The 23155-nt window shown below is 42.3% G+C and overlaps 1 protein-coding gene across 4 annotated transcripts; it reads right to left on the reverse strand.

Annotated features, from left to right (window-relative positions):
* Window positions 1-597: 597 nt before the first annotated feature.
* On the reverse strand, window positions 598-22386 carry si:ch211-183d21.1 (uncharacterized). 4 transcript variants are annotated; one of them, XM_058061783.1, is made up of 12 exons: window positions 22307-22386; window positions 16384-17207; window positions 14260-14440; window positions 13405-13544; window positions 9746-10305; window positions 8995-9262; window positions 8724-8919; window positions 6016-6203; window positions 4878-4973; window positions 4584-4748; window positions 3139-3232; window positions 598-2256 (listed from the first exon to the last, which is right to left on the reverse strand). In XM_058061783.1, the coding sequence occupies exons 2-12, from the start codon at window positions 17189-17191 to the stop codon at window positions 2193-2195; spliced, it is 2760 nt and encodes a 919-aa protein (XP_057917766.1). In that variant the 5' UTR covers window positions 17192-17207; window positions 22307-22386; the 3' UTR covers window positions 598-2192. The 4 variants fall into 4 exon arrangements, with proteins under 4 accessions (XP_057917766.1, XP_057917767.1, XP_057917765.1 ...); XM_058061784.1 differs by lacking the exon at window positions 22307-22386 and adding an exon at window positions 21140-22268; XM_058061782.1 differs by lacking the exon at window positions 22307-22386 and adding an exon at window positions 18201-18524 and having other exon boundaries at window positions 599-2256.
* Window positions 22387-23155: the final 769 nt, after the last annotated feature.

The following is a 23155-nucleotide window of genomic DNA, read 5'->3' on the forward strand; positions in this document are numbered from 1 at the left end:
ACATAAAAAAATCTCTACTCATAATAAATAATCTCATTAAAAACTTGGCCATCTCTGTGTGGAGTTTGCATGTTCTCCCCGTGCATGCGTGGGTTTTCTCCCGGTACTCCGGTTTCCTCCCACATTCCAAAAACATGCTAGGTTAATTGGCGACTCCAAATTGTCCATAGGTATGAATGTGAGTGTGAATGGTTGTTTGTCTATATGTGCCCTGTGATTGGCTGGCCACCAGTCCAGGGTGTACCCAGCCTCTCGCCCGAAGTCAGCTGGGATAGGCTCCAGCATACCCCCGTGACCCATACTTAAATGTACCACAATCTACAGGAGATAATAAGTAGTCAATTTACAAACAGGGTTGTGCACTTATTTGACCACAGGTTCGAAAATGTCACCACTATGATGAGTACACCACTGTTGGATGTCGCCATGGTGACCTCCACCCCCCCACCGGACTGTTGTGTTTTTGCAGCACAGATTGAATCTGTATTCAGCCTTTCTCAAAGGAAGTACACAGGGTGCATGGGAGCGCAAAAGCACTCCTCATGATGAGGAACATGAGGGAGGGTCAAGCCTATTAGTGTCTCCTGTGAGGTAAGATGAGATCCTCTCAGCGGGACATTGCAGGGAATGCAACAGCTGTAAATACACAGCCGAGTATGACAAACTGGCATATAAATATGGATATGAAGCAAAAATAAGGAAAAATAAATTGGAGGGGGATTTTTTAAAATTTTTTTATTTCAAACCCGACTGGACTGTAAGGAATATAAAAGCAATTACTCATTTTTTCCAGTGTTGCAGGTAAGTGCAGGGATAGTTTGTACAGAAAATCATCTTTTAATACTGCTGTTTTCTATGTGGAAAAAGTTGTACTAAATCAAGTTGTATTCCAAATGGCATTATTCAGGGTGCAATATCCTAATTTCACATAAGTACTATAAAAAGTACTATGTCTGCGGTGGCGACTCCGTAATCAGGAAAAAGCCAAAAGAAACAAACAAATAATAAAAAAAACATCAAAGATAAAGTATAATTAAAAAGCAAAACTGTCATTACACATCAAGCAATGCTGGATGGAATGTCAATAGAATTGATCAATATGAACAACACTGAAAAATGAGGACGAAAATATAGCCAACAGGACAAAGAGCCAAAAAATATAGACCTAGTCAAAAGTTTAATTCAAGAGAAAAAATCCATATTAAGGGTGCTCTGATCGGTATCAGCCGATATCAGCAAAAAAAACAACACGGTATCGATATTGGCTGATACTTGCGCCGATCAGCTTCGCCCCCGTTTTGAAAGGTGCAAAACGTGCCTCAAAATTTAGTGATGAGTACCGCCTCAGTACGGATTTGGGAGCATGCAGACACTATGTAGCACTTCGGTATTGGTATTGGTGTCGGTAGCGGACGATTTCACTCATGGATTATCGGGATTGGTATCAACAGCATAAAACCCCGATCGGAACATCCCTAATCTGTATATACTATTATATGATGACTTTTACTCTCACACTATTAGGAATGCATAACTTCACATAACTTTATTTTTTTTCTTGTCAGTGTGGCCCTCATACTCCTCTGCATATAATTGGATGGCATGTGCAGAATGTAGAAAACCACATCAGAAGTCTTGCAGCTGGTCCCTTAGTAAATGAGGGCTTAGCAAAAAAAAAAAAAAAGAAAAAAGAAAAAGGCACTGTGGCCATTTCTGAGGCACTATCAACATAAACAGACCCCCAAATATCCCAGACACTAAGTTAACTTCATTAGAAGAAAAAATGAAAAAAACACATCCCTTTTCGATTTCAAGAACATGTAAACAGGTTGCTTCACGTCGTCATGTAAAAGTGGTTACATCATCTTAAAACAGTCACATTCTACATCTATTGGATGCAACACCGGGTAAGAACGCAAGGAAGATAAGAGCATTAAATGCAAATTCCTGCTCATTTTCTCCCACATGAAGAAAAATGAGCATTACTCTGAAGTATTAAAATTCACCCGCCTCCCTCCCGGTAGAGTCCACTTCATAGTCGTAACCAGCAATGTTCACGCAACAATACCTTTACAAAAATATGTTCTAATGTCATCGTTTTCATCATCACACATAAACACACATACACGCACACGCATACACCCCTTCTGATAACACACTCATCACCTCCAGGATGTTTTCTTCTTCCTGGATTATAGCTCTGATAGTCCCTCAGCATGCTCGCTCAGCTCCATCGTGTAATAGTCCAAAGGACGCCTACCAACACAAAAAGCCTTTTACATTTGTTCTCCATTGTTTACACACATTTTCTGAATGCATGCCTCATAACTTTCAGAAATCTACACACACAAAAAAACACACACACACAATGGGAAAAACCACTCAATTCACCTGTAAAACAGCGTATAAATGCACATTGTGTTCTGTGTACTTGTGGTGTATTACAGTGATCTATACATGCTCTGTTGTATGTGTATATCACCAACCCACAGTGGCGCGACAACAGCAAGCTAAATATAGACCTACAACAGCCCTGATTGGCTAAGGAAGAGCCCGCCCATTTGTGTTCTACGTTCGGTAGACCACTGTCAATCAATCTCTTTCATGTAGCACTGCTTTTTACTGTTGTATGTTCGCTACCAATCATTCAACACTAGTGCGACTATGAACTCCGTATTTGTGCATGTTTTTTTTTATTTTCCACCCAAAATGTAAAGGAATCCAGCCATCACATAAAAAAGCTGGGCTTCTAGACATGCTAAAGGAAGGCGCATGAAGGAGTAAAATACTACGACTAAGAGCCATATGTTTAACAAGGATACAAAAATGCTACACCCAAACGGCACCAGGACAAGGCACGGTCAAAGGAGTGAAATACATGCCGTCTGCGTGCCACCAGCTGTATTTGGGCCACAGTTTGAGGATCAATCCATTACATTCAACAAGTGTAGAGTTAGTATATACAAAGAAATGGACAATAATGCTTCTTGTAAAATGTGTCAAATGATTACAAAAAATATACGCCCTTCAAGTCTACCAGAATCTATGCAAATAAAGCACACACACACAAACACAAAATGCAGCGTGTCAGATAGATTAGAAAGGAGGGCACTTATAACTACAATGAAACATACTCACCTTCTTTTGTAGAAATATGTGAATATAGCAGCTCCAAGCGCGAGCAGCAGGAGTACAGCAACAATAAGACCAATCTGTAAACCCAGGGCCGAACCTATACAGCATATGGAAACTCAGTTATGTGCAGTAAATATTCATCATATTTTTTGTCTCATTTTATTATGAAAAGAGAGTGAAAAAAGCTCTCCTCCCATTCTGTGCGGAAGTGGTCATTTTTTGGCTTCTTACTTTGACCTTCTTTCCCACTGTTTGAAACCCTTTCTTGAGTTTAGAATAAATACATTGAAGTCTAACTAGTTAGCTCGGTAGCATGCTAAGCTTAAGGTAGCGGCCGTGTAAACAAAGAATAGTAGGAGTGTAAAAGTGACTGTAGGGGTGTTATGTCAATGGCTCTAATGTTAAAAACTGTATTTAGAAGAAGTCCTAACAGGTTTTCTGCTCCAACTACGAAAATATTCCATTGAGTAACATTGAATCCTACTTGGTGGAGATTCACTTATCACGGTTGGGTCATGCTCCTTAAGCCATGACGGATATTGTTGCTTCGCTACCGCCCATCTATCGTGTATTGTAGTACACGCTGTCCTGCTGAGATGGAGTTGCCAATACACGCCTACAGCTAATTATCACTCGGCCTTCTAAAATTGCTTAGTGCCAGATTGTTCCTCGTACTTCACCTTTCGCCTGTGCTGACATGCCTTGTCATGTTCCATGTTCCATGTCATGTTTATTGCACTCTGGTCTTGTGACCTAGCATTGTGAGTCTTGTTTCCTGCTTGGCGTCATCCAGTCAACATTATTTACCTGCTTAGTTCTCAGCATTGATTATATTTGTTCACCCACTGTGTGTGTATTTTTCCCTGCAGTATTTTTGCCATCAGCGTTTTTTGTTATGAGTTTTTTCCAGTGGCTTTGCCCTTTGTTTTTGTTATCACACTTTTGTATTTTTGTTTTGTTATCAAACCTTTCGTAATAAGTTTTTTTTTTTTGCTTCTATGTGTGTGCTTCTCTGCACCTTACGGTCCAAACACCAAACAAGCCAATTCCTGACACAATTAACCGTGATAAACAAGGGACCACTGTATGTATATATTGTTACATAATATTGCTATATTGTTACGTATTTGACATATTTAACAAACTATAAATACAATTTAGTAGAAATGTACAAAATATTGTGAAAATGGAATGTTTAAAAAAAATTTGCCTCGTCTTTTGCCTGAAGACAGCTGGGATAGGCTCCAGCACCCCCGCGACCCTCGTGAGGATAAGCGTTAGCAAATGAATGACATTTTTTTTTGGTTAATATTGCATTTTTTAAAAACTAAATATTGTTTATTGACATTATGGAAATACTGCCCATATTGAAAGTGGCCATTATTATCTTTATTTGCACGTCTTGTCGTGGGATCAAGATCCTGCAGATTTAAAGTGGATTAGCTAACCTGCGCTCGTGCGGCGGCCTGTGGTGGGGGCAGAGCAAACATCCGTCTGGGGGTGTGAGAGGTTCATGGGCGCTGTTTGGATGATGAGGGCCCTCTGATGGTCTGACAAGGCCCGGATGTTCCCCCACACTCGCAACCAGCCAGACACGCATGAGAAATTGGCCCCTTGAACCAATCCAGACAGTAGAGATGCGTACGTTGATGCAGCGGTACTTTGTTATATAACACTACTCAGGCAGTAGTGTGTGATAGGGCTGTTTTGTTATGTGCTATGTATGTTGATTGTAAATTCACCTTGAAGAGATAAAGCAGTAATTCCACAGAGACACTTCTGCTCCAAATAGTCAGCCACCTGTGCCACCCTCGTTCCGTGAATGAGCCCACTGCAGTCTGCGAAAATACACCACTATGTTAGCTTTAGTGATGACTTCATTCAATACCATTCATTATATGGGAACGGCATTTGGTGATTTTCTGATAGTAATATGTGTCCTTAGAGGCTACGGATGAGCAGTAAATGAGAAACCAAGCTATTATCTCCCTCACTTTTTTGTTCAACTTTTTCAGAGAAGAGACGCTCAAACAATTCAGAAGCCATAAAGGAAAAACAACCTTCTTTATGGACATGATATTCCTGCTAGATTTGGGACAACACACTTCCAATACACTATTGTGAGACCTATGAGTCTTATTTCTAAAATCACAAATACTTCAACTTGCTGATATAGTTAATCTTCAAACAGCTAAAATAATGCATAAGGCTAAAAATAACCAATTACCTAAAAATGTTATCCAATACTTCTCTACAAGAGAGGAGAAATATGATCTCAGGGAAGAAGTACATTTGAAACACTTATATGCTAGGACTACGTTAAAAAGCCATAGCATTTCAGTATGTGGAATCAAACTATGGAATGGATTGAGTAAGACCCTCAAGCAATGCACAACGATGAGCCAATTCAAGAAACAATACAAGCAGTTGATGTTTGCTAAATACAATAAGGATGAAGAGTCTTGAACCAGTCATGATGTGCTATATATATATCACTATATTGACACTTACTATGGTACCCATTATGTCATTATGGTCATATCACCTCGTACTTTGGTACGTGACAAAAAATAAAATAAAACAAACAAACAAAAAAAACAATTATATTAGGAAAGCTTACTGTTACTGATTGTAAAAGTACCAGATGGAGGGGTAGGATTTAATAAGCTTTGCTTCTTCCTACTCCTTTTGGATATGTGGAACTGTGAACTGATTATGTGATTTTGCAATCTGATGCATGTTCAAATGAAATAAAATCATTACCATTACTTAAAACTGTTGAAAATAGCACAACATGGCACTAGGTTAACATGTGAACCTAGCCTAATAGGTGCCATTAAAATTTCTCATAGAGCCTTTCAGTAGTTGTATTTTGTTTACCTCTCAACTCCACCCTTGGCCAGTCCCTGGACAGCGGTCCAAGACAAACATCGATCTGACTGGAGAAGGCGGAGCTTGGGCAGATGTTGCCGCGGTGAGGAGTCGGAGAAGACGTCGTCCACGAAGAGGAGCTCCTTGCCTCACAGCACGCACACCGACTGAGGGAGACCAGACCATCTTGGACTGACCTGCATATGTACATACGTAACAATATAATAATAATAGAAAACAACTGCCAACAAGTTTTTCTCAAAATATATGCCTTAAAGGATAACTACTTTTGCCTATCATCCACAATCCTTATGCGAACGTAATGTAAGAGCTAATGTAATGGATGCCAGCCATGTAGCTTAGCAATCGGTAAACCTCACTCCTTCAGACTTAAGTGCCGTGCTGAATGCTAAATTGACTGCCCGGCCTTTTAGCTCGGTAGTTCGGACTCTTGACTCTCACTCCAATGGCAATGCGTTCGAGCCCAGCACGGGAATGGCTGAAACAGGCGGCTTACACTATCAGCGAAGAACTAATTTTGTGACATAGTGACACAGCGCCAAGCTAAAGAGCGCCAAGTCCAAGTTGCCGCTGCACAGACAGGTCATGTGATACACACAAAAACAACCACTTGCTGCTCATAACTGTAAGACAATATTACAAAATGTTCTACTCATAACATGCATCAACCTCAAACAGTGTCTGAAGAGGTACGCCACTGACCTGAACATTACCGACAAGTATGGGATTCAAACCCAGACATGTGAGCACAATGGCTTAGCAGGTCATTGCCTTAACCTCTCTGCCACCTCGTCAACATACTGCGTACACTATTTTTAACAGGAACATAGCATACAGCCGCCGGCAGGATTATATGTCTGAAGTAAGACAAGTATGGAGCTCTTGATGAAAATGAGTGCTCCTCAAGTTAGATGGGAACTCAAGTTGGCATGTACCTTACAGGTTGTAATTATTCTCTGCATGTGGGTTAATTGCTCTGATTTTTGCCATCTTCCATGCAGAAAAAAGAACAATCACAAAAGGCTTATTTCAGCCTAAGCTGCTGGGAGGAACAGGAGTCCCACTGTAAATGATTGGAGCCACTCATAACTGCAAATAATATGATGCTTTTGACTTCGACTGATTATTTAGGGAAGGCCTATTCAGCTAAATTGTTCTGGAGGCAACATTTTCAGAAATCTAAGGACCATGGGCCTGATTTCTCCCTTCACTGTTCTTATTTTATACATAAAGTCAATACAAGGCTTTGCCGTGCCTTATAAATACTTAATTTTCTATGCCGCTCATCCTTATTAGGGTATGCTGGAGCCTATCCCAGCTGTCTTTGGGCGAGAGGCGGGGTACACCCTGGACTGGTCGCCAGCCAATCACAGGGCACATAAAGACAAACCATTCACACTTACATTGACACCTGCTGTATGGACGATATAGAGTCGCCAATTAACCTAACATGCATGCTTTTGGAATGTGGGAGGAAACCGGAATACCTGGAGAACATGCAAACTCCACACAAGATGCCAAAGCGGAGAATCGAACCCATGTTTTCCCGATTCCCTGACTGTGTAGCCTACACTCATGCACTGTGCGGCCCCATAAATATTAATATTCAAATATTCAATAGTATATATTAATGCTCAAAGATCCTCTACTATATCAGTGGTTCCCAAACTATTACAGTAACTACCCCTTCAGATATGTGACCTGAAGCCATGAATCCACTACATCTGCACACTTAAAAAACAAACATTTTCTCTTAATTTGAAATATTGAACATAATAAATTGGTTACTTAATTAATTTTACAGTACTTCCAAGTCAAAAATTTGTTTTTTCACTGTCAAATTTTAATTAAGTGAGTATAGCTTAATTAGTCATGCTAATTGAAATCAAAATACACAGCAGGATGTGAGCTCCCATGACTGTGTGATGGTTTTTATCTTGTCGCCCCTTGCCTAGCATTAACTAGACCAGAGGTAGGGAACCTATGGCTCGGGAGCCAGGTAGGGCTCTTTTGATGACTGTATCTGGCTCTCAAGCATTTCTTACCACGATAAAAATGTATTTTTGCTAACATTTTAAAGTAAACCATCACCGAAATGACTGTTGAAAATAATATTCAAAATCAACAACTTTCTTATGCATTTTAATTCGTCCATCTATATTCTGCTGCAATACGGCCGACCATATCCATCTTTCCTGATGATATTTTCCAGGTCAAACACCAAAACTTGATTATTACTGGGTAATGCTGTAGTCTACCTCGGTCATTGAGATGTCAAAAAAACATGTAAATGTAAACTTTCCTCCTTTAGTCAAATAGCTAAAGCTGCAGAACCAAGCCTTCTGGTGACGATGGCCAAAAGAATGAAATACGTGTACTGAATACGGTTCAAAACTATGCAGCAGCAGAAGTTGCATTAATGGCAGCAAGTATTTGATTTATTATTGGACACTGCGCTGCTCACGAAAGTATGCTGGCCACACCCCATTGGCGTGGGGTAGTGTGCCTGGTCTACATAATTAGAGCCCATTATATCTAAAACTGTTGGTCTTACATAAAAATGCACACATTTTATTGTATTCAAAATGTATATGGCTCTCACTGATACACATTTTTAAATATCTGGCCTTCATGGCTCTCTTAGCCAAAAAGGTTCCCGACCCCTGAACTAGACAAATCCATCCTGATGTGCTTACCTCAGTGCTGGTAAAACCTGGCTCCCTCTATTGGTGGAGAGGGAGGAGAGCAGGACCTGGTTCTCACTGAACACCAGCTGGTCTCGCAGGCTGGAGTTGGTCAAAGCAGTGCCAGCTCTGCACACGCTGAAGAGGTCGTAGCACAGAACCACCGCCCCTCTTGCCGGCACTGCACTGCCTTCTGGGAAAGTCTGATCTATGCAAACAGGTGAGTAGGTCCAGTTGAAGTGGACACTACACAACTACTACACAGTGTTCTCCGTCTTCTCACCTGCTCCTGTGATGTTCCCCACCATGTAAAATCCATCCTGGTCGACAGATCCGGTCAGAGGAAGAGCCGTGATGGCACGCTCCTGGTCAAACACAACCAGCACCAGGCCACGCAGCTCCGTCATTGGGGGACCGTGCAGCTCCACAAAGGCCCTCTGCTGGCTGTGATTGGTCCAGAGGCCACTGGCCACCTCACTGATGACCACACCCTCTGGAGGTGGAGGAGGGCGGGGACAGCTGTTCTCCCTCAGCGGAGTTGGTGGAGCTACCTGTTGCAGGTGATACATATACTGTATATTTACCAAATTGAAGTGCTATATGCTCAACAAAAATATAATTTTTCACTCCCATCTTTCATGAGCTGAACTGGAAGCAGTAAAACTTTTACTAAGTGCACTATAGTCCTAGCTCTCTGGTGTTAGTAAGCACTTGTAATTCATAATTCATTCATTCATTCATTTTCTACCGCTTTTTCCTCACGAGGGTCGCGGTAATTCATAATTCATCTACTTTATTATTTGAGGCAAATGGTGGTCACAGCAAATACTGACCGTTCTTTTCAGTCATTTATTATTGTTGTGTTTTCATTTATTCATGTCTACTTTCTCTGTACTTACTAAAGCGCTGCACGTGGTTGAAAGCACAAGTGTAGTGTATACTATGGAATATGTGTAACTACTCCATCTGTGAGGCTAGTAAATTACAATTTCATCATCCCTCCAGTATAACAAAGTGGCTGACTTAATACTCACAGAAAAGGCAGACAGGTCATAGGGGTAAAGACCCCTGCAGCGGCTGAGCGCCTCATCATCAGGTAGAACCTCCGGATCCTCCAGCAGGGGGAGCTGTCCCGGTGTCAGCGCTTTACTCAACTCTTGTGCCTCCATATCGGATCCCCTCTGTCGGTAAACAACAGCATCCAGGAGCCCTTTGGTGGGGATCCCCCGTTGTTGTGCTGACGGCGGACCAAAGCGGCTGCGATAGAGCGCCACCGCATCTGGCCCGTTCTGGATGGTATTGGGAGGAAGGCGGAGAGAGGGTGCCGGCACCAATCTGTCACTGCCCAACAGGAAGTAGCCCTTAGCGGTGGTGAAGTGTCCACTGAGGCTGATCTCCCTGTAGGGTTTGTTGTTGTGGGCGCTGAAAAGGAGTATCCAGATGCCCTGCAGGGAGACGCGGCGTCCTGAGGGGTGCCATAGCTCGATATACTCGCCATCCTCAGCAGCGCCGGGTGTATCCGTATTAAGCTCATTGATGAGGAAGTTGCTATTTCCCCAAGGTGGGAGGTGTGGGGATGCATCTACAGCTCCTCCTGGAAGTACAAACAGCAGTGTGGCTTTATTGACAATTGTATTTTGATACTTTCATTTTCTTAAGCAGCAATTAAATTTGGAGGTGTGCTTTGGGTCATTGTCCTGTTGTAGGATGAAATTGGCTCCAATCAAGCGCTGTCCACAGGGTATGGCATGGCGTTGCAAAATGGAGTGATAGCCTTCCTTATTCAAAATCCCTTTTACCTTGAACAAATCTCCCACCTTACCAGCACCAAAGCAACCCCAGACCATCACGTTACCCCCACCTTGCTTGACAGATGGTGTCAGGCACTCTTCCAGCATCTTTTCAGTTGTTCTGCGTCTCACAAATGTTCTTCTGTGTGATCCAAACACCTCAAACTTTGATTCGTCCGTCCATAACACTTTTTTCCAATCTTCCTCTGTCCAATGTCTGTGTTCTTTTGCCCATATTAATCTTTTTCTTTTATTGGCCAGTTTCAGATATGGTTTTTTCTTTGCCACTCTGCCCTGAAGGCCAGCATCCCGGAGTCGCCTCTTCACTGTAGATGTTGACACTGGCGTTTTGCGGGTACTATTTAATGAAGCTGCCAGTTGAGGACCTGTGAGGCGTCTATTTCTCAAACTAGAGACTCTAATGACTTATCTTCTTGCTTAGATGTGCAGCGGGGCCTCCCACTTCTCTTTCTACTCTGGTTAGAGCCTGTTTGTGCTGTTCTCTGAAGGGAGTAGTACACACCGTTGTAGGAAATCTTCAGTTTCTTGGCAATTTCTTGCATGGAATAGCCTTCATTTCTAAGAACAAGAATAGACTGTCGAGTTTCACATGAAAGTTCTCTTTTTCTGGTCATTTTGAGCGTTTAATCGACCCCACAAACGTGATGCTCCAGATACTCAACCTGCTCAAAGGAAGGTCAGTTTCATAGAGTCTCTAACCAGCTAAACTGTTTTCAGCTGTGCCAACATGATTGCACAAGGGTTTTCTAATCATCCATTAGCCTTTTGACGCAATGAGCAAACACATTGTACCATTAGAACACTGGAGTGATAGTTGCTGGAAATAGGCCTCTATACACCTATGTAGATATTACACTAAAAACCAGACATTTGCAGCTAGAATAGTCATTTACCACATTAACAATGTATAGAGTGTATTTCTGATTAGTTTAAAGTTATCTTCGTTGAAAAAAACAGTGCTTTTCTTAAAAAAATAAGGAAATTTCTAAGTGACCCCAAACTTTTGAACGGTAGTGTATATATATATATATATATAATCTTTACATGCACGTCTTGCCGTGGGATCAAGAGATATATATATATATATATATACGTACATATATATACACACATATATATATACATACATATATATATACATATATATGCATATATACATATACACATATACATATATACATATACATATATACATATACATATATATACGTATATACACACATATACAGGGTGACCCCAAAAAAACATGCCCGTGTACACTTTATGTGATATCTCCATTATTTATTCACTGATTGCCCTTATTTTACAGGACATGGCAGAATCAACGACCGTGAGTACACCAAGACCCCAGTGGGAGCTGGGACAAAGAATACACTGTGTTAAATTTTATTACAAGACAGGCTTGTTTAAGAAAACCCAGGACAGTTTCATGCGTCAGTTCGAATGTGAAAAGGCTCCATCCAAAAGCAGAATTCAGAACTGGGTGGACCACTTCGAGAAGTATGGGACCGTGGAGAACCTCAACGCTGCCAGTGAGAACCGTCCAAGCCACTCGGGACGTCCCAAGAAGCGAACAGCCGAGTTGGTTGAAAGAGTGAGAGAGTCTCTCCAGCCCGAAACGCTCTGTGCGTAAGCGAAGTCAGTTCCTCGGTATGTCCGTGAGACTTGCAGGAGAGTGCTGGTGAACGATATCAGGGCTTACCCATACAGAATACAGACGCTGCAGACCCTTACAGCCTCAGACAAGAAGCAGAGGAGGGCTATGGCAGTCAAGATGCTTGAGAAGATCGAGGAGACACCAAGTTTCCTTAACCTCCTTTGGACCTCAGATGAAGCCCACTTCCATCTTGATGAAAAGGCGAACTCCAAGACAAATGTCTTCTGGGGGTCCTCCAGACCCAATGAAGTAGCCACCAAGCACCTGCACTCTCCTAAGTGCACGGTGTGGGCTGCAATCTCGGCCAGAGGCATTATTGGACCAATCTTCATCGAAGAATCTGGCGCAGCAGTGACAGTCACCAAGGAGCGGTATGTGGAGGTCCTCAAAACCTTCAAGAATGAACTCCGGACCATCTACCCGTCGCTCATGAGCAAGTTCTGGTTCCAGCAAGACGGAGCAAGTTCTCACACCTCAAACCTGTCCCGCGATTGGCTGAAAGAGAACTTCAGAGGCCGAGTGATCAGTCTCAAGACTGATTTTGAGTGGGCACCCCATAGCCCGGACCTAAGCCCCCCTGATTTTTTTCTTTGGGGCTATCTTAAGGACAGAGTCTATGCAGGGAAACCCAGAACCTTTACGGAACTCAAGAAAGCCATCAGGGAGGAGATGAGCGCCATTACCAATTCAGTCTGTAAGAACGTCATGGACAACTTCGTGCTGCGCCTCAAGAAATGCACGGAGCTAAATAGAGGCCATCTAGAACATATGCTGTAGAACGGAGAAAAAAAGGCCAAAGACCCTAGTGTTTTGATGTCATGTTTTGAATATAATAAACTAGTTATGACCAGTTTCATTTCATCAGACAAAACACTAAGAACACAGCTAGGAGACCCAAGTTCAATTCCACCCTTGGCCATCTCTGTGTGGAGTTTGCATGTTCTCCTCCCACATTCCAAAAACACGCTAGGTTAATTGGCGACTCCAAATTGTCCATAGGTATGAATGTGAGAGTGAATGGTTGTTTGTCTATATGTGCCCTGTGATTGGCTGGCCATCAGTCCAGGGTGTACCCCGCCTCTCGCCCGAAGACAGCTGGGATCCAGCACCCCCGCGACCCTCGTGAGGATAAGCGCTAGAAAATGAATGAATGAATACTGGACAGTGTTTCATATATGGCTATATGGTGAGGGATGCTTGTACTATAGTTCATTTGAACACTCACCCGTGCTGTGAGGGCATATTTTTGGCCAGGGGCACTGGTTGGGCTGCCCCGGGGTTTGCGGGGCCTCCCAAAATACACCAGGATCTCTGGTCCATGTGGCCACACCACAACGACTGAGGTAGAATCCTCCCTCTTTCAAACTAAAATAAAGGAAAATCAATCAATCCAATTTCAATATATCAGAATTACATGATTGTATTATCTGATAGAGTCATGTAGCATTTACATAGAAATGACTTGACTAAACGGTCCACATGAATATATCTCTGTATGTCACAGTGACACAAAATGCATCAAAGTGAGAGTCATGGTGAATAAATAAGTGCAGCACATTTGAGGAAGAGTGGAGAGTGCAAAGAGGAACGGCGGTCACAAGTTGACCAAGAAGTCAAATATGTCGCAACATTGAAAACTACAGCTTGGAAAATGACGATTCATTGTTGGGTTGTAATAATGACATGAAACCTAAATACACTTCTCAAAAACACCACAGTGGTTTTTCATTTGGGTACAACTCTGAGTTGACGCAACCGTTGACATTTCCAAACAAAGACTGGGCTGCCTCCAGTATTTTTAGTAAAACAGTAAATTAGCAATGACATTAATGAGGATTCAGTTGTAGTTGTTTTTTTCCTTAAATGCATAGGAGGACTCTGTGGTCAGAAAATTGTGATGTGGATCATTTATTCATCAAATTTGTGCTCTACAAAAACACCCGCTGTAACTTTTGGGAGTTTTACCGAATCACCATGGAATTTAGTACACACCTTTAGGACACTGACTAGCATATGCATGTAAAATTCTAGCAAATGGTTGAAAAAATGGCCAGAAGTCATTGACAAGTCATGTCCTTGCCTGGTGCTGAGCTGATAAGGCTGCCTGCCAGGGATGAGGGTCTCTGTGAGGTTGGCACTCGGTTTATTTCCAGGACCAGCAAACACAAACGAGTCCAGAGGCTGGATCTGACTTAAAGGGCTTCCCACGGGGAACTCCGTCGTCCTGCCACTGTATATAGCCACTGCCCCAGACTCATCACCTGAAATAAAGAATCATCATCACCTATGACCTTTTAGGTTATAGTGCCGTGTAGGGGTGTAAGAATATATCGTTTCGGCGATATATCGCGATACTTTGTTCCACAATACTGTATCGATATTAAAAAGTATGATATGGATATTTTTAGGCATTTATCATAGACTGTATATGGTATTATTCAAGTATTCAAGTGCAGACTCAATTAGGCAAGGACGTTGAACGAGATTGACGAGTGAAACGTCCTCACACATAAACACAGTTCAACATGGCAAAATGCCAGCACATAACAGCGGCCCCTGTGGCGTACAAGGCAAGTGTGGACACATTTTGGATTTCTACACAAAGTAGGGTGTGCAGAAATTGACAAAACCCATGCTGTTTGTAAAATGTGTCGTGCCCGAATAAAGTATTCGGGAAACACGACAAATCTGCGAGTCCACTTAGCGAGACACCATGAGGACCTGACGCTAGCAAGCAATGCCTTTTGCTTGCCAAATGTCCTTTTGTAAACTACAAAAGTAGTACTGTGATATTGCAGGTATTTTGTTTTTCAAATTGATATCACCATTTTGTTAAATAATGGTTATGTCAAGCATCCTAAAAGGACTTTTTACTGATGTTAGTTACTTTGTTCCACAAAAATTCTGTTCTGATGGTGGATAGGTTAGGGCAGGGGTGCTCACACTTTTTCAGCATGCGAGCTACTTTTAAAATGACCGAGTCAAAATGATCTACCCACTACAAAAATGCAAAACATCTATTTATTTTCAAATGTATTGATGATTATTTGTACGTACAATGTATGTTGATGTACCTTACATAACCAAATGAGCCAATATTGCAAAACACACATAATTAACTATTAACATTTTTTGTAATTACCTGAGTTTACTTTGATGACTTGCACTGAATTGAACCAGCCAGGGATGCATAGCTGCTGATAGCCAGCCTCAAGCACACTTCCAAATGTTTATCAGTCATGGATAATATCCGTATCATAATATCCGTATAATATTCCATATCCGTATGGAAGTGATATGTTTTTTGCATTTTACTTGGTCCAGCTCCTTCACTCATTTTAGTGACCATAAACTTTAGCGAGGGCTTAAAATCTCGCAATTCGCCGACTAGCTTAGCACTTTGCATCGTTGTTTACGCATGAGCGGTGACCTAAAGGTCAAAATTCAGTTGTCATCTGACTGGTTGTCCTGTATGTCAATCAAGCAACGGGGATGGATGATAGGCTGACATTGTAAGTTCTGCTGCACTTAGGACGTTGTTTGATTTGATTGGTCGCAGGGCAACATTCAGTTGTCATCTGAATGGCTGCCCTGTATATCAATCAAGTGACGGCATTGATGCTGGGATAATATTTTTTTAATGTCACGCCGCGATCGACCAGCGATCGACCAGCGATCGACCAGTACCACCTCCGCGATCGACCGGTAGATCGCGATCGACTTAATGAGCACCCCTGGGTTAGGGACTGTATACTCTGCATTTTTTCCACAGCTAATAGAATGTGAACATTTGAGCAGGATCTTGAGACATAATTAAATTTATTTGTTTTTCATGGGGTTTTTTGTAAATTTAAAGCTGGATGTTAAAGCTTTATTTATCCAAATGATACACTTTACGTTTTTACAGAGGAAAGTTTGTGATACAGCATTACATACTGTTCTAATCGAATAAAAATGTGTTTAGTAAGTGCATATTGTTGGTGTAATTCAGTTTTTCCAGGAAATAATATTTAACTACAAGAAAAACAAAAAAAATATCGCTTTGTTAACAGTATCGTGATATATCGTATCGTAAGCCTAGTATCGTGATATGTATCGTATCACCAGATTCTTGCCAATACACACCCCTAGTGCCGTGCCATTCCATGCTGTGTCTCAAATACGTTTGTCAATGTCATAGCACTGATATTTCTAGCACACTCACCTTTCATATACTTCTTTTCCACAGTCATAGAGATGAGTCCATTCCTTGCGGGGTCCACATTTAAACTGACACTCACTTTGTCTGTTCGACCATCCAACACCACCAGAACGAGAGGACCTGCCTCTGGGGCTTCTGTGAGCTCCACAAAACCGTCCACCTGACCTCCACCAAGCTTCAGCTCAGTGATGACGGGCATAGTCGCCGAGGCAACAGTGGGGGTACAGTTATTCCTCTGTCCGGGGGAGGGAGAGGACACCCGGAAGCCCCAACGATCCTCAGACAACAGGCACCTCTCAATGGATTCATCCCCTTCCAAGGTGGTTTCATCCTCCACAAAGGCCGGCTCTCCTGGCGTCAGGGTCTCTGCAAGGACCTCTGCACCGCCGGTTTTGCGTGTCATATAAACAACAGCGTCCACCAAACCGATTGATGTGACGTCCATCTTCTCGCTGTATCGTGCTGCAGACGTGTGGTAGAGCACAATTGCATCCGGACCATTCTGGACTGTGTTTGGAGGCAGGAGGATGGCAGGTTTGGGTAGCATGTCCACAGAGCCAACGAGAAAGAACCCTCTATCATCTGTACTCTGGCCTTTGAGGTCCAACACTTTATAGGCAACATTCCCATTCCCGTTATAGAAGACCAGGGTGTAGCCATCCAAAGAGGACCGCTGTCCGCTCGTGTGATAGAGCTCCACAAACTCAGTGGTGTCCAGTCTTGGGTTGTCTGCATTGATCTCACTGATGATGAGGCAGGGCTCCCCTTGGACGACCACCACCAGGAGGAGACACAGGAGGCACATCATCATTGGACCACAGCAGCTTCTGCAAAGACAGAGAGCGAATAAAATCCTCCTACTTCTGCACCCGCTTTTATTACAGTGTATCTCCTCCTCTATTCCTCCATAATGACATCACTGGTGGAGCTAGTGAATGTTGACAAACTGTGCTCCTCTAACTTCTGCTTGAGTGGTTTTATTTTTTTTTATACTTTTATTGCTTTGCTTCTTGTTTTTAATATTTTAATATCTATTTTACTATTTTATTTCTTATTTGATCTTCTCAATTTGTACCTTTATTTATTTCATTTTATTTTTACTTTTTATTTGACTAGTCTGTGCAGCACTTTGGAACCGCAACTCATCTGTATTTACAGCATTCATGCATTCATCACAATTATCTTGGTACTCACTGGGGTTGCCAACTATTAAGTCAACGATGACTGTCAGTGGATAGTAAATCTCGACTGTAATACAGGCTGTACGCTGACTTCTCTAAAGTAGACCAGTTTAATTTCAGTAGCATTATGCCTCTATGTGTGTACTCAGCTTTGTTAGATACTATGCTCATGTAAATGTAAACAAATGATAGATGCAAAGAATAAAAAAATAAATGAAAGAGAAAGAAAGGCTGATAAATCTCCCATGGGAGACTCACACTCATAACACCATGAATGAATTCTCTGTATATCCGTGTGTGTGTGTGTGTGTGAAATGGTGACATCGGGCGAATTGCATGCGTCATGTCATGTTGCGAAACAAGCATATACAGATGGAAAGATCGTTAATGCAAAACAACGGCATCAACATCAATAAGATTATTGAAATAATGTAAAAAAATGAAACTAAAAAAATTTAAAAGCACGTTCAAAGCCAAATGGAGTGGAAAATTTGCGCTGCAAGTTACAATGCTGTTGCGAAAACGCCGCCTTTAGATGCTCCATTCTGAATAGGAATGACCTCGACACTTATTCCGGTCACGGTTAGGCTGCCATGCATGCATCTTTGTATCGAATCACACACTCTCCTAAGTTCGTACCGTGGGTTCATGCGTCGTTCACTGCACCGTGGTATCTTCTCTCCGCTTGCCCTCTCCACGCCAGACGTGGGAAAATGAGGTCGTTTTTAAAGTTTGCTTTCTGCCCCCCTTTCCGCCTCTCCCTTCATTCACAAAGCAGCACTTTCTACCCCCAGAGTGGGCGGTCAGAGACACGGAGAAGGGGGTGGGGGCTCGAGGGTGATGATGCCGTTACCCCCCCCACCCCACCCCATACACGGTTCATTCATCCACAAAGTCAGAGAAATGCTAAGAAGAAGCCATTTTTATTTTTTTTAAATTAAATGTAGGCATATTCTATCCTGGGGTATGTTTAGTGTCAGCAACAAAACCATTAGAGAGAACTTAAGGGGCCCCCTGACCCCACTTTGTCATTGGTGACGTTTCGCTAACAGGAAGCCCCGCCCCAATCAAGTTTGACGACGTGCTCCACGCGCCAACAAAGTTGCTAGCTCAGAATGCACATGGTGTGGACTTTTCTCATACTTTGCACCTTACTTTGTGAATGGATGTTTTTACAGATAAGCAAGGTGCTGCTTTCCAAATGGCATGTTGCCATTATTATTTAATTGGATTCATAATTGTGAATTGGTTATTGTTGTGAAGTGGACTTTCCTTCAATCAAACTTTATTTGTAGAGCACTTTTCATACATAGAATGTAGCACAAAGTGCTTTACATCAGGGGTCCCCAAACTACGGCCCGCGGGCCGGATCCTCCACCTTTGGTCCGGCCCCCTGAGCAACACCAGATAAATACCCCTCCCCCTTCCCAGAAAAAAAATCCTTGACTCACCCCGTCAAATAGAGCGGAACAATGGCGAAAAGATTAGGTAAGAGAAAAATTCAGAATTAAGATTCAGAATGCAGGGTATTTAACCTGCAGTGGACAAACAATTATTTTTTTGTTCAATGCAAAGAAAAAGCGGTTTGTCTCATCTGTCAAGAGACGGTGGCCGTATTTAAAGAATACAATCTGCGCCGACACTATGAATCCCGTCACAAAGACAGGTATGATAGCTTGCAAAGCCAAATGAGAGCAGACAAACTCTCAAAGCTAAAAAGTGGACTCTTTGCTCAGCAGAATATATTTCTACGCCAAACATAGCTGAATCAGTCATCCGTTCGAGCCAGCTTTCGGGTTGCTCAATTGATAGCGAGCAGCGGTAAACCTTTCACTGATGGAGAGTTTGTAAAGAAATGTTTGAATGCTGTCGCGGAGGAGGTGTGTCCAGAGAGGAAAGATGTTTTTAATGCCGTGAGTCTGTCGGCGAGTACAATCACCAGACGCATTGAAGAACTTGGGGGTAATGTGTATGCCCAGCTGCAGCAAAAGACAAAAGAGTTTGACTTTTTTTCATTAGCACTGGATGAGAGCATGGACGTGCAGGACACGGCGCAGCTGCTCATTTTTATTCGTGGAGTTAGCGCAAACTTTGAGATGTGCGAGGAGTTGGCAGCCCTCCAAAGTCTCAAAGGGACTACAACGGGGGAGGATATTTCCGGTAAAGTATGCCAAACCATGGAAGAGTTGGACTTGGACTGGTCAAAGCTTGTCAGCATCACAACTGACGGGGCTCCTAGTATGGTGGGCGCGTCTCGGGGTCTAATAGGATGCATGAACCGGGAGATGGAAGAACGGGGTCTCACTGCCCCGCTACAAGTCCACTGCCTAATTCACCAGCAAGCGCTGTGCTGAAAAGTGTTGAAGTGGGATTCTGTCATGAAGGTTGTGGTGTCATGCATTAACTTCATCTGAGCAACGGGACTTAAACACAGGCAGTTGCAACAATTCCTGTCTGAACTGGAATCTGTGCACAGTGATGTGCTGTACTACACAGAGGTCCGATGGTTGAGCCGGGGCAGAGTTCTGAGGCGTTTTTATGAGCTGCTACCCGAAATTAACACATTTCTTCATTCTAAGGACAAAACGGTCCCAGAGCTGATCGACCCAGAATGGAAATGGCACCTCGCATTTTTAACGGACGTGACTGAAATTCTGAACAGCCTCAACCTGCAGCTACAAGGTCAGAGGAAACTCATCTGCGACATGTATTCGCACATAAAAGCATTTGAGGTGAAACTGGCGCTGCTTTTGGATCAAGTGAAGAAGCACAACTTCATCCATCTCCCTGCAACCCAAAACCTCCAAGTGCGTGGAAGCGGTAGAAATGCTGAAGGCGGAGTTCGATGTGCGATTCTGTGAACTTCACGTTAATGCAAAGGAAATCCGTCTTTTCCAGAACCCTTTTGTTGCCGACATCCATGAAGACCAGCCTTCTTATCAGTTTGAGTTGGCCGAGTTACAGAACTGTGATGTTCTGAAAGACGCATTCAAGCCCGACAGTCTCATTCACTTCTATGCCGCCCTCCCAAACGACACGTACCCTAACATAAAAAAACATGCAATGAATTTATTTCACAAATAGCATTATTTATTTTATTAATAGTGTTATTATTTATTTCCGACTTATTTTTTCCGTGAAGATCCCGGAAAGGGTTATTAATATTTGGTTTTGTGTGGCTTTCTGGAAAACAATAAATGTTTATGTTTAGACACCCATGCAATCGTTACATTTTCTGCTACAAACTGACCCCGGCCCCCCATCAGAGCAGGGAAAAGATATGTGGCCCTCACAGGAAAAAGTTTGGGGACCCCTGGCTTTACATGTTAAAAAAGAAAGACATATAAAACAAACAAACAACAAGACACATATACACACACTTGCACATACACAGACACATACACAGAAGAAGTTTGTTTGCCTGAGTACAGAGGAACCAGTTCGGGAAGCGCTGCGCAATATATCTATATATAAGATATATAAGAACATTAATAAAAACTAAAATAAGCATGTGTAAAAATATAAAGACATTTGGTTAAGATCCAAAACAAAAGGTATAGGGTATAAAATTTTCTTACCTATAAATGTTGTTAAAATGTTGTCTTTTGTGTTAAACGATGCCAAAGTTTCAGATAATGAGGTTTGCACATTTGGAAGTGAACCCTGAGAGAAGTTTAGCATGGCTCTGAATGCTCGGTTTGAGAGGTTTTTTTAAATGCTGGCTCCTTGTGACATCACAGTGATCCTCCCTATATGGGCGTTCCCAGGTACAAGCTGTAGGCCTCCCCCTGCTCTGCTCTTTATATATCAATGTTTCAAAAATATCTATATTTATTTTAAGCAGGATATAAAAAAACAAGCATATCCTTCGTATCGATACAGACCAGATTTGATGCGGAAGTCTCATGTTTCAAGATGGCGGCGTCTGAGTACAAGCTAGTTATGGCGGCTCCTGCTGCGTTTTTAGAGGTATTTAATAGTGCTATTGTTTTTAGTGCCATATCGACCCCTCAAGCAAGTGTTCAGCTATGGATGTTTATTTTATTACGTTTGTAGCTTGCTGCTTGCTCCATGTTTACACTTGCAGCTGTTAGCTCTGAGTACCCCTTTGCTACGACGAGCGATCGGATATCCCGCAGAGATATGAAGGAGGAGAGGCTGCATAGCAGGAGTGAACAACGAAAACAACAGTAAAAAGGTTGCTGGATAAAGACGGCGTCAACCATGCCATCGTCTGTCGCCACGAGGAACGTTAGATGGAAGTGCTAACACTGCTACCCCGGCTGCATAGACGACCATGACTGATGATTGCACATTATATTTAACTTTAGCTATTTTTCTACAACGCATGTATTTGGCTTTGAGTTTTGTCTAAATTCAGTTTATGGAAAAAATATCGGGATATATATCGTATATCGGCATTCTCCCTAAATATATTGGGATATCGGAAACAGACAGTGGTAACATTAACCCATTGACTGGCCACCATTAGGTACACCTGCTCAGTAGTTACATCGCTGACTGTATGGCTATGGTCAAATATTACACCCCTCTCAAAATGTCGCAATACGTTGTAATCTTAAATTTTCGTACTTGAACTTTTCCTTTCGTACGCGGTTGTGACGCAGTGGCAACGTCATCAACGGCGCGACACACGCGCACACCTCGACGCCGGTTTATATACATACATACAATCTATCGACACACATTCGGTGTTCCAGCCCGTCTAACATTACTGAACTTACATGAACTGACATGTTCGCGGTACTCGAATCAAACATGGCAGACGTCAGCAGACCGCTAATCAAAAGATCCTTCGCGGCGGCAATACCGTGACGTCACTTCCGGAAGCAGTCGGATTTAGGGGCAAAATTCAGGTGGGTTGGTTTTGTAATGGTAACATTTGCTTGGATATATTTTCTTTACATTTTTGCAAATTGTTGCTGCAAACTTTTTTTGTTAATTGATTGTGGGGAATATATAAGGAGGATTTTGCCTACTGATGACGCCTTGCCTGTGTGTTTGGTGTTGTTGAAAGGCCAAATTTAAACCTGCATGGAGAATAAAAGGAATGTGTGACAAATATTGGCATTAGATTATGTATTTATTGTCAATAAAAACACAATTGTTATATATTTTTGGAAATACACTTTATGAACTGAAAGGAAGTACAAACTAAAATATGGAAAAATGGAAGTGAAGCTGCGCTATTTCAAGGCCGCTTATCGAACAAAAGTCACTGTCTAACAGTAGTACCTCTGACTGACACGTGATGTCGCTGTCGCCACGGAAACGCCTCAAAGTGACATTTACTCTAACAGGAGGAGGAAACAAATACAAATAATAAAGAAATAAGAATACCGTCTCTGCATACTGGGTGTCAAGCATTCGACAGCACCACCACAAAATGTTACACCCTCCCCTGCAGGGGAAATCCTATAACACAGGCCTCAACTTAATGAATGGGATGTTTAAATATAGGCTTGTCTTTCCACCTCAATCATTAGTAAGTGAATTAATGTTTCATTAGATACTTGGAGGATGCATGAGATACTTAAAGGTGTTGACCCGCTGTTGGCAGACTATTAATCAAC

Source organism: Doryrhamphus excisus, chromosome 22, assembly GCF_030265055.1.
Source record: "Doryrhamphus excisus isolate RoL2022-K1 chromosome 22, RoL_Dexc_1.0, whole genome shotgun sequence".
Taxonomy (NCBI): Eukaryota; Metazoa; Chordata; class Actinopteri; order Syngnathiformes; family Syngnathidae; genus Doryrhamphus; species Doryrhamphus excisus.